We start from the raw sequence: 12,296 nt of genomic DNA, 5'->3' as shown, positions 1-12,296 counted from the left end.
TGATGAGAAAAGCTCACTCGAACCTTTTGGGACAGGCAAGAAGATATGTTATGATTGTCATCCAGTGGGACAATTGTCAACTTGCCATTCAGTAAGACAATTATCCACCAAACACTCAAAGACGTCGACGTTATTAAATTAAACGAGTGTAAATTCACATTGCGATAAGACGTGTCACGGTACTTGTCTATCCCAAATTCATGTTTATGGTTTTGATATTGTATTTGTTATTCTCGTGGGATTTTGTCTGCTGTTCGGTCCGTTTCTGTGTGTGATACATTTTTATGTTATGTCATTGTTCTCCTCTTATATTTAATGCATTTCCCTCGGTTTTAGTTTGTTTCCCCGATTTTGTTTTTTGTCCATGGATTTTATATGAGTTTTGAACAGCGGTAAACTAATGTTGCCTTTATTTATCTCTATTTTGGTGCACGACCTTCGAGGAGAATAAAAAAATCTACAGTTAAAAAGGTTATGACAAACTTCTAAGATAACTTCTGAGTATTATTGTGGTTTAGACGTACGGACAGAACGACGGACATGTTAAACCCCACGACATTCGCCAAATGCAGGTCCCAACTTAAGAACCAGTGGTTCAGTGGTTGAAGTTACTTAACCTTAGCCAAACCTTTAGGACTGTTGGTCCGTAATGCTCTTCACCTTCGTACTTTATTTTATCTTGTTTACTGTATTGGAGTCGAGCGTCACTAATGAGTCTTTTGTAGACGAAACGCGAGTCTGGCGTTAATACAAAATGTAATCCTGGTATCTGTGATGAGTTTATTTGTGTGTGTGGTATTTCATTTTCGTTCAGCGATTTAGTATAAATCATACCGTATAATTTCTTATTTGAATTGTTTCTCGTTTTGCCATGCCGTGAACTCTTATACAATGTAGGTTCTTGACAGTTTGGATTCTTCTCATTGCCGACTGCCTTACCGTGGTTTACAACTGCTTTTAAAATCCATAAGTTTTTAGATAATATTTGTCTCATTAGCAATCTTCCAACATCGCCTAATTTAACCTAACAAACATGTTGACGCGGCTACGGATCTCAAGTTAAATAAGGTCTGCAAGGATTTCATGACAGTGGAACTCATGTATATGATATCATATATACGTAGCTTAACTTGGAGCATCATATATGTAATTGTCTCCTTATAGAAAGTGTAGCAAGAATAAAATAAAACATTGAATAAATCAATCAAGAATAAGTAATAAAATTAACGGTAACAATTTTTTTCTTGTACTAGATGTGCATTTCGACAATACATGTCTCTTCAGTGATGCTCGTGGCCAAAATATTTGAAATCCAAAGCTTAAATAAAAGATGAAGAGCTATAATTCAAAAGGTCCAAAAGTATAACCAAATCCGTGAAATGAATCAGAGCTTTGCATGAAGGAGATACATTCCTTAATTTATAATAATTATTAATATTTTGTTACATCAAATTTGAAACACAAAACAAAACGTATGTTTATGCCAGTACCGAAGTACTGGCTACTGGGCCGGTAATACCATCGGGGACTAATAGTCCACCAGCAGAGGCAGTAACTTGCACGTGCATATGTTGAAGAAAAATTCTGTAAGAAAAGGAGCATTTGGCTTGTAACAACTGTTTTAATTACTTTCGGTTACAGTATCATAAATGTGAAAAGGCAATCATAGAATACCTAAAACTCGAAAAGCGTACTTACTTTTTCCAATACCAACTATCGTATTAAGAATTAAGCGAATGTATCCAAGCCCATATAATATGAGCTGGCAAGGGACATGAGATAAAATGTGTCTTATTTTCAACTGTTGAAGTCCTGATACTCTTGAACTACAAACCAAAAATTCAAAAAATCGAAAAGGACCTTTCTTTCAAATATTTGTAGATAAACCCCATTATCTATTCAGTTGTGCATTGTATTATAATTTTATATTTTATATTATAAATTATGAATTTCCTCGAACATCTTCAATTTACCAAGTTTAAGATACCTTAGTCTAGAAAATCTCTCATATTTTTAGATATATGAATATGGGTATTCCTTTATAAGTCTCTATTTTTCTATCTTCCTCCGAGATAATTAATACATTTTATAACAATTTTGTACATATATTTCATAACCATCTGTAATTTTGATTGACAGACGACAATCGACAGTCACTTTAATATTATATTTATATTGTCCGCTAAAGTCAAAATAACAACTAACACATGTTATGATGATGCAGGCCACAGATGTGACAGTTTATGTTACAAAATCAATCATATCAAAAGATGCTTGTATAAAATTTGCATATCTAAATACTAAAATTACGAGGTCCAATTTGTCAGCCGTCATCACGTAAAAACAACGAATCAAAGAATTCAACTTTATATATAACTAATATAGTACAAAGGTGTAGATTAAAAATTACACCACTCCAGGCCCTTTTGTTTTCCACGTAATTAATATTGCCAATAATTAAGAAGTTCCGGGTCAAGTCCGATACCGATACCAATAGCATATTCACCTGTTACCTATGTACCTTATCTGTACGTTCCGCATCTGACAGGCGCACCAGCAAACGGTGTATTCAGGATTAATATGCTTATTCAGGATTGATATGCTATATAGACAGTTCATAATCACAGGGTTGACACTACGAAATTGTCAAAGTGTTACAGGTCTATTGTAGTATTTAAATCAGTAAGACTTTCTAAGATAACAATAAGAATACTAAAAAACTGGACTAAAAAATAAGGCGTAAAGGTACAGTTTTTAATTTGTTAGCGTGCATGACGTAAAACAGCGAATCAAAGAATTCAACTTTATTTAATAACTAATATATAGGACAATGCTGTTGATTAAAAAATACTCCATTCCAGGACCTTTTGTTTTTCAAATAATTAATCACGGGTGTGTTCTAGTATATACTACAATTATAAGTACCAATTATGAATTTAAATATATAATACTTTCATTAAGGTCTGAACCAATGAGCATATTATGTAATAAATGAAAAGACAAATGCCATCAATTATTGAAATAGAATTTTTTGAAAAGTCAATCAACTAAGAGTCCCCTTGACTATAAATTTGTTAATAATAGTGTAACATTTCAACTTTTGGGAGCGGATACCGCCCCAGATACCACTCTTATTGTCCTTATTCCATTCAACAATTAACAAACCTCTTTTCAAGGTGGAAGAAGGGTAAGGGGGAGGAGATTAAAAATATCATATGAAAGTGAATATCACCAAATTTCTGTGTGTTCTTCCTTTGGCAGCTAATTCGGAAAAGAGACTGGATATTAAAACATGTGCTTGGAGTAGCGCCCCCTTATCAAATACAAAATTCCAAAAGAGTTTCAAGTTAGATAATCACATATGTACCTTACATAACTAATTTCTACATATTTCTAAAATTTACAACACATGATAACACAAGACTGAATACAATTAAAATTCAGTCTTAGTTTCATTGTACCATAAAGTCACTTATGCTGCACAACTATATAAACACAACAGCTATGACTGTAAGTGCAATTCGTGACAATGCTATAGAACGCATCTTGTTGTTCGTGACAATGCTAAAGAACACATCGTGATGTTCGTGACAAAGCAGTGTACAGAACTAATCTTGTCGTTCTTGACAATGCTATAGAACGCATCTTGTTGTTCGTGACAATGCAAAAAAACACATCGTGTTGTTCGTGACAAAGCTACAGAACTGATCTTTTTGTTCGTGGCAATGCTACAGAACGCATTTTGGTGTTCATGACAATGCTACAGAACGCATCTTGTTGTTCGTTACAATGCTAAACAATGCATCGTGTTGTTCGTGACAATGCTAAAGAACGCATCGTGTTGTTCGTGACAATGTTAAAGAACACTTTGTGTTGTTAATGAGAATGCTACAGAACGAATCGTGTTGTGATAAAGAAAGGATAAGCTAAAGTAGCATGAAGGTGTTTGTGATATACACGAAACAATGAACTTAAAATTCTAACCGACTCCTGGGATCAGTTCCAATGACTGTTGAAAAAGGAGCAAAATAATTCTCATATGTTCTACAGAATTAGAATTTAATATTAAAATTATGTTCCTGGTTGTTTGTGTGCAAAAAAAATTGTAAGTATCTGGAATATTGAAAAAAAATCTTAGGTTATTAACTTATTAATGATTTTACACCCTAGGAGAATATCTGTTTCATCCTCCTTGATTGTAAAGCTATCCTGAACATGTGAGCATGTTAATGTCCTGCTTCTTACTAAATAAGAATAAAAAGACTAATGAACTTCTAGTAAAATGTGCAATTGCTTTTATATCAAATTCTTTATTCAGCTCAAATTACACCCATGAGAGGTTCAAATGCATAATAGTCATAATCTTTTTTCGAGTGAGTCTTGTGCAATTTTCATGATTTCATTGACGCATACCATTTATTTCTCGGCTTTTTGTTCTTTTCCAAAAGTGACTTCTTTGAGTCAATCTTGTTTTCACACACCATTCTTGACAGCTTATCTTTATTCCTCCTAGGTCCAGGAAGAGTGTAGATTTTATTCCAGTTACGATTCTGACTCGGCTCCCAGTCAGGTTCATCAAGATTAGAACGTGGTCTACCCAAACCAGGAGAAACTTCGATTGACCGGTTAAAACAAAGTTGAAAATATGAGTTTGTATATTGAATCGATTCTGTGTTTTTCTTACTGCTCTGTACACTGTTGTCTCCAACGTTTTTATCAAGTTTTTCTTTAAGACATGCTTTCAGTTGATTTTTTGATAATTCCGTAAACAGACCGGTGGCTCTTGATTTAGAAATACACTGGTATGTTAAATAATTTATGAAATATGTTGTGATTGCCACTCTATCCTTTTGATAATTCGTGAAACATTTTGATATACAAACATATGCTTCCCTTTGAAATGTTCTCGTTATGACATCTATGCTGGTTGAAGGGTTAACTTTTAATGTATGGGTATATGAACCATCAGGCATACGCATAAATGCATTTATTCCTCCTTTTCTCATGTAATCGAACGATCTCTTTTCGTTAGTGTTCTTAAAAGTGGTCGAATAAGCTACAAGCATGATAAAATTAGTTATGTTTCCTTTTGCATAGTTCATCAGCTCTTCTGAGCATGAGTAGCCCAATTGTGGTACCCCCGCACAGGGTATGTAATGAGAATAAACCAATACAATTGGATATTTATATTTTGTCTTTTGGTTGTTTTTGAAGTCATTCATCAATGTTTTAATCTGATCAGAGTAAAGAGCTTTTACTTCACCGTGTAGCTCCCGGTCGGGATTGAGATCTTTTTGTCCGTGGTCACGTTCGTTCAGGAGAAAACGAAGTCTCTGTTCTTTATTAAACTGTTTCGGAAACGATCCTCCCCAATTTTTGGCTTGGTCAATTTCGTCATCGGACACAATTGAAATAAGAAGATGTTGATTAATTTTATTGTTGACTTTGTTTCTTTCAAGTTCCCCGTACATGCGCATCACTTCAAAGATAGGTGTCATTTCTTCCGGTGTAAAATGTTTAATTGGAACTGGAGATTGCTTTGCGCTGCTGTTCTTACTTCCGGCATATAGCAAGACAGTAACAATTAAGACTAATTTCCAGTTGTAATCCATACTTGCTTAGATAACGGCGACTCTTTAACTGAAATATTAAAACATTTGTCTTTGTATGTGGTTACAAGAACTCTAAAACAGTGTGAGTTACTCCTATATGTGCGCACTCCATTGATCTTTGATTATAATAGTTTCAACACATTTCCAATGATAAGCTTGAAATGTCAATGTCATTTTTATATAATTGAAAGTTTAAATAATCAAACAGCACTTAAGTGAAAATTATAGTTTAAAAAAAAATTGCAACCAAGCTGCAAACACATATCCAAAAATCCTTTCATTTACTCAAGAAACAAAAAAAAAACATTTAAGATGGTGACAAACATCTTGACCTTAAAAGATAAGTTTGATCATTTAATTTTCATAAAATTTTGACAAAATATTTACTTTGAACCTTTGACAAAATATAACATTTTCAAAAACTTTGAACCACGCACTTTGTCGGAAATATCTTATTTGATACTTGGCAGTTTGATAGACACTAAATTTTATCATTGAGAAGTTTTATATTTCCTGAACAAAACAACGTGATAAAACTTCCAGTTGATTGTTACAGAGTTATTTCCCTTCAGTGTTATGTACCACCTTGAATAGGGACTGTATGGGTTTTTTTGTTTGACCACGTATTAGCAAAGTCGGTGCGAAGCAAGAAATTATGACGTCATAATTGAATATTGACAAATTAAGAACTGATTTGTAAAGTAGCAAAGTATATATACTTTTTGGTATTGTTTTTTTTCTTTTTTGTCGTTTTGTTTGTTTCATCTGAGGACTTCGTCAATAAAATATTTGTCGTTCATGAAGTAAATGTACTGAAGCTAATGTTCAAAACTGGCTTTTCTGTTTTAACCATTATATATTTACATGCTCCTATAAATTTAACCTATTATAAATTGATGCAAGCCGGGAATGAGCGTAATATTTTTTTCAGTCTGAAGAAATAACATAAATAATGTGGTGCATACTTAATAACCTGTGTAACCTGTATTTCAAAGTGTGTACAACATTTTTTATGTTATTTCGAATAGACAGAAAAAATATTACAATAATTTTTATAATTCAATTCCAAATTCTATTACAAGCCAGTGTAAATCACGAAAACGTTGATGACGTCGCAGTCACATGACGGAATAACGTCTATGAGCTGATAGATAAAACACAAACTGATTGATTGATTGATTGATTGATTGATTTATTGATTGATTGAATTTTATGTAAATACTAGTATATGTCGCTTAAAAACTTAATGTATTTTATTTATAAAGCGTGTGTATTTCATTTGACACTTTGACCTCAAGTATCAAAACGGATGTTTGTTTTCATAAGTTATCATAGTTGTACAGGTTTTCACCCTATTGATTCGAATTAATACTTCCTGTACTTCATTTTTTTTAAACAAGAAAAATTTCAAAAATTTCGGTTTTTACAATCATGAAGCAACTGATTTGCAACTAAGACATGTGATAAATATGTAAATAAGTGCGATATTTGGTCAGCAAGTCTTACAACTGTATAATATTAAGTTGTAACAACGAAAACAGTATCCTACATAAAGTACACCTTAAAATTAATGGTGAATTCATACGATACGATACCAAAGGGATATTTTCAATCAATCATTATTTATTTAAAAGACTACCATGACCACTTGAAACGCATTTCTTTTAAACAAATAAATATGAATACTAGTACACTACTTTCGTTACTTTTACGACGACAAATATATCGAGTACTTAATACATACCTAATATTATTACATTACTTGCTCACTTGCTTATAAACAACTTCCTCCTAGATTGTGAATTCTGTCAAAAAAATCATGTGTCCTTCAACACAAATGTTTAACTTTTCATTTAAAAAGACACCACTTTTCAAGTGTTTCCCATTCTAAAAATAGTAATCTCAATCAGGTAACGATGAAGTTTAAAATCTAGCAGAACACTTATGAATCTTTTCCTCTTGACACATGTATGATAGTGTGTAGATTATATTACGGGAAGTTACGTGTCTTATATTGTTGATTTTGTATTTGAATTGCATTGAATGGTATAATACACATATATTTACAACTGAAAATAGTTGTACTACTACTATGTTATTTTTAAATTATTTGGGCTTTTGTGGCGGGGCATAAAGTATTGCCCTTATCTCATGTATCCATAAGTATGGTACGTCCGTACATTCGTCTTAAATAAGTTCTCATTCTCTTAGTTTGCTTAAACCAAATGTTATGAGATTTATGCACAATGCTTATTATCAAAAAAATATCTAGATCAAATTTTGGTGGCGTCACTTCTATCGGTCTGCAGTTATGCCCCTGTATACATGTTATGCATGGCCATGGCCAAATAGATGAATTCTTCTTTTCTGTTCTATAACTTAAGCCGTTTTCCTTACCCAAATGTTGTGTAAATTATATAAAATGCAGGATGTGTTTGAGGTTTTTTTATTTTGCCATTTGATTAGTGACTTTCTTTTTTGAATTTTCCTCAGAGTTCAGTATTTTTGTGACTTGTTGATTGATAACAGTTGTCTTAATTCTTTTCATGTAACAGTATCATAAATGTTAAATCATATAATATCTAAAATTGAAAGGGAATTTACTTTTAACAATGCCAATAATAGTATTAAGATTGTTGGTAAATTGGTCCAAACGCACTTTACAAAGGCTGGTATAAAGGGACATGTGTAAAAATCCTACTGCTAAAGTCCGGTAACTCTTGGAGAACATCCCAAGAAATTCTTTTAAATCGAGGGGAGCTTTCTTTCTATCCTTTCAAATACTTGTAGATGAAGCTCGTTGTCTTTTCATTTTTGCATTGTATTATAATGTAAAGGAAAAGTTCCTCGAAAATGTCTTTAAAATATTACCAAATCTAAGATCCTTTAGGTAAGAAATATTCTCAATTTGGACAATGTCAAAAACAATGTATCATTTCTTTTTAACATTTTGTAAATATTGTATACAACTAATTCTCTCAAACATGTTAATAAGTTGCGTAACTTGCTTATATATGTAAACACAGGGAAATGTCCGTCCCAAGTCAAGAATATGACAGTAGTTTTTCATGAGTTTGATGAGTTTGAGATTTTGATTTTGCAATTAATTAACAGGGGCATTGAATTTTTATTTTTTGAAGTTCGGGGATTATGTTATTTTACATTTCAAATAATATGTTATTCATTGTAAAACGTGAAATCCCTCTTTCTATGGTATCGGTGAAATGATTCTCTCCCCATTCTAATTGTTGAGATCAATCGTTACCAATCAGTATATCAGTGTTATATTAAGGGGAAGGTTTTATTTAAAACAGTTAAGTATGTCCGTTTTATTATATGACTTAAACATGATGCAAATGGCTGTTTCTGTGTCATTTTATTGGGTTAATAAACCAATTTTGATTTTGATTTTGAATTTGAAAAATATTCGATGCATCTTTCAAAATTAAAATCAAATTCAAAACCAGCATTCAGGTCGTGTACAACTGTTCATATGAACAACAGCATAAAAGAAAAGTTCCAGTGTCTATGATTGGCCTATAAAAAAATAGAGATAATTTTGTAAAAACGCTAAGCAGACAGTTGTTTATTTATAGGACACTGCACGTGCATACTGGTTTCTTAATTACCAGATGTTTATTTGTCTTGCCCTTGATATTAAAAATTCATCTTTTGTTATCATACATATAGAAACATTGTTAAAGAAGTTTGTTTTAACGGAATAAGTGAAGTAATATAATTTCATAATATTATTCAGTGGTAAGTTGCTCTTAATGTAGATTTAAATCATATTGGAAAAATCTGCACCAACGTTACTTGATATCAACTATGTCATTTTTAATAGAAAACAATCTTCATATATTTAAGACATTTAGCATTTCAATTCAATAACAAATTGTAAGGCATATAATGTATACGTTTGTTAAGGTGGTACCCAACACTTTTACTAAAATTAATTTGGCTCGTTTAATTTTCATAAAATTTTGACATGATATTAACTTTGACCCTTTGACAAAAATATCAAAAATTCAAAAAATTTTAACCAACCGTTATAGTGGTTATAAAGCAGTTTGATAAACACTTATTTTGATCATTGAGCAGCTTTATTTCCACTTGAAATACAACGTAATTAAAACATTTAGAAGATTTTACACAGTTATCTCCCTGTAGTGTTAGGTACCACATTAAGAGTTCGAATTATAGATTTACAGTTGCTTATTTCGACGTTATTTGGAACATGGTGGAAATCTGTCTCTTTTGTTATCATACTATTTTTTTATAGATCAAAGCTGTATACCTCCCTCTTCCCTCCAAAAAGAAAATGGATGTCGCTTAAGTAAATATCTGGTGACTGACAAATACTGCGCAGTATCTTACTGAAACATTTTACTTTGGAAAAAAAGACACTATAATTCATAACTGTAACAACTAGTTACACCCATAAAGGGATTAAATTCACTGTGGGGCATCAGTGCAGGTGCACTCGACTCCAATCTTAATTGACTTGGATTGTCAGTTTTTCTTTCGGATGTCGGTGGTTATTTCCGGTCACTCCAGCTTCCTGACCTCCATCCATGAAAACTGGCCGTCATGAAATACTAGTAGCCCAGAAGTGGTGCTTAAACGTGACGTTAAAACATAGAATATCAATCAATCAAATCAAATGCATTGTACAACATGCAATTAAAAAGTACAATACCATCATACCACTTACATAAAAAAGACACACACAAGAAAAACAAATTTAAGGTTTCCTGTCCTATCTTCCATAGACGTCTTTATGAAGGAACGTGTAGATTTCGCTTTCATGTCTGTTGTTTTAGGGGGATATAAGCAATATTCGTCAAAGGGGGAATGGTATCCTGTCGGGGAAAATCAGACTCTATACACAATAAAACTAGAAGATGTGGTATAATTGCCATTGAGACAATTCTCCACAAGTGACTAAAATGACACATAAGTTATTATCTATAGGTCAAAGTACGGCATTCAAAAATGAGCAAAACCCATATTGCATAGTCTGTTATAAAAAGCCACGAAATTACAAAATGAAATTATGTATTTGTTTGTATACTTCTATGTTTTTGTATATCAATGTTCGATTTTGCGTTTGTTTTTGTGATTTTCGGCACAGATACAGATTCAACTCAGAATAGTTCATATATATTGTTTCTCCTCCTTACTCAGTTTTGTCCTAAAGTACTTATCCGTCATTGGAATGTCTTTCATCAGTAACCGGAAGCATGCTGTCGTAAATAAAATTATTTATGATTATTTGTTTTGTACATATTATGTAACAATAACTACAAATATCATATTTATCTGATTGAAGAAAAAATAATTGGTACAGACAAAGATATTGTTATGAAAATTGCATCTAGTAATTATCATGCATTTTTGTGTGATAAATATAATTGAATAACACAATACTCAAACCACTTGCAGCTATTGCATAATCTTGTGCAAAAACAAAAGCAGTATCTTCATATAATGCACTGTACGAACGATGCAACGGACGTCATTTATCAATTTGACACTCTAGATTACTAAATCCGACATAAGTTGGCACGCATAGCTAGAAATTCGAAGTGTAAAGATGTACATGTAAAACCATAGTTATCATGTTGCAGTATTTGATATAAGAACATGCTTAGGGTGTGGCAGTAAAACATAATAAGGGAACGAATATTTGAAATTCCGAGGACCAAATAGAATTTTCGTGGAAGAAATATATTTTTTCCTATTGCTTATAAAGAAGTAAGAAGATGTGATAAGAGTGTAAACGAAACAAAGAAAACATATTCATTTAACGTCTTAAGGCAACGGATAGTTAAATACACATTGCCTTGTGGGAGGGTACCGTGTCACAATTGAGTAAAATTATTTTGTTTAGCCCTTATCCTTATCCTATGCTTAGATATAGGAAGATGTGGTGTGAGTGCCAATGAGACAACTCTCCATCCAAATAACAATTTATAAAAGTAAACTATTATAGGTCAATGTAAGGCCTTCAACACGGAGTCTTTATCTCATTTCGGTCAAAAAGATGACAAAACTCAATCCGTACCAAAATTGAACCCTAGCCCTACCTTAAAAATTATCCATTGAATTGACCTTCAGTTATTACTGACTCTGTCCATTATCTAACCCTAAACTAAAATATTGATTGATTCTTAGCTGCTTCGCGTTCAGTGGCAAATATATAATGCATGTTTAGGACGATAAACTGGGGGAAAAAAAGGCAAAAGATACAAAATGGACGTTCAAACAAATATTGACAATTCCATGGCAATAAGAAAGACGAAAGAAAAAACTGCTTAAAAATATAATGTAGAAAACTAAAGACTGAGCGACTCGAACCTAATCAAAAATCGGGTCATCTCACGTGTCCCAAAAGGGTACGCATATATATTTTTTTTGTAAAAAAAGAAGATATGGTATGATTGCCAATGAGACAACTATCCACAAAAGACCAAAATGACACAAACATTAACAACTATATGTCACCGTACCATCTACGGCCTTCAACAATGAGCAAAGCCAATACCGCATAGTCAGCTATAAAAGGCCCCGATAAGACAATGTATTGTCTTCCTAAACAGCATACTAGTACATAAACGGTAATGTGATGCAAATGTCAATGAGACAGCAACCCCCAAAGCCACAAATAGCCAAACGACATCT

The 12,296-nt window shown here is 32.5% G+C and overlaps 1 protein-coding gene across 3 annotated transcripts; it reads right to left on the bottom strand.

Moving 5' to 3' along the window:
* Positions 1-2,701: 2,701 nt before the first annotated feature.
* LOC134693962 (uncharacterized) lies at positions 2,702-7,571 on the bottom strand. Of its 3 annotated transcripts, none has more exons than XM_063554939.1 (2): positions 7,357-7,571; positions 2,702-5,640 (listed from the first exon to the last, which is right to left on the bottom strand). In XM_063554939.1, the coding sequence occupies exon 2, from the start codon at positions 5,610-5,612 to the stop codon at positions 4,392-4,394; it is 1,221 nt and encodes a 406-aa protein (XP_063411009.1). In that variant the 5' UTR covers positions 5,613-5,640; positions 7,357-7,571; the 3' UTR covers positions 2,702-4,391. The 3 variants fall into 3 exon arrangements, with proteins under 3 accessions (XP_063411009.1, XP_063411011.1, XP_063411012.1); XM_063554941.1 differs by having other exon boundaries at positions 7,375-7,571; XM_063554942.1 differs by having other exon boundaries at positions 7,383-7,571.
* Between the last annotated feature and the right edge of the window lie 4,725 nt (positions 7,572-12,296).

This window comes from Mytilus trossulus, chromosome 13 (genome assembly GCF_036588685.1).
Source record: "Mytilus trossulus isolate FHL-02 chromosome 13, PNRI_Mtr1.1.1.hap1, whole genome shotgun sequence".
NCBI lineage: Eukaryota > Metazoa > Mollusca > Bivalvia > Mytilida > Mytilidae > Mytilus > Mytilus trossulus.
This window is presented reverse-complemented; position numbering and strand designations above follow the sequence as displayed.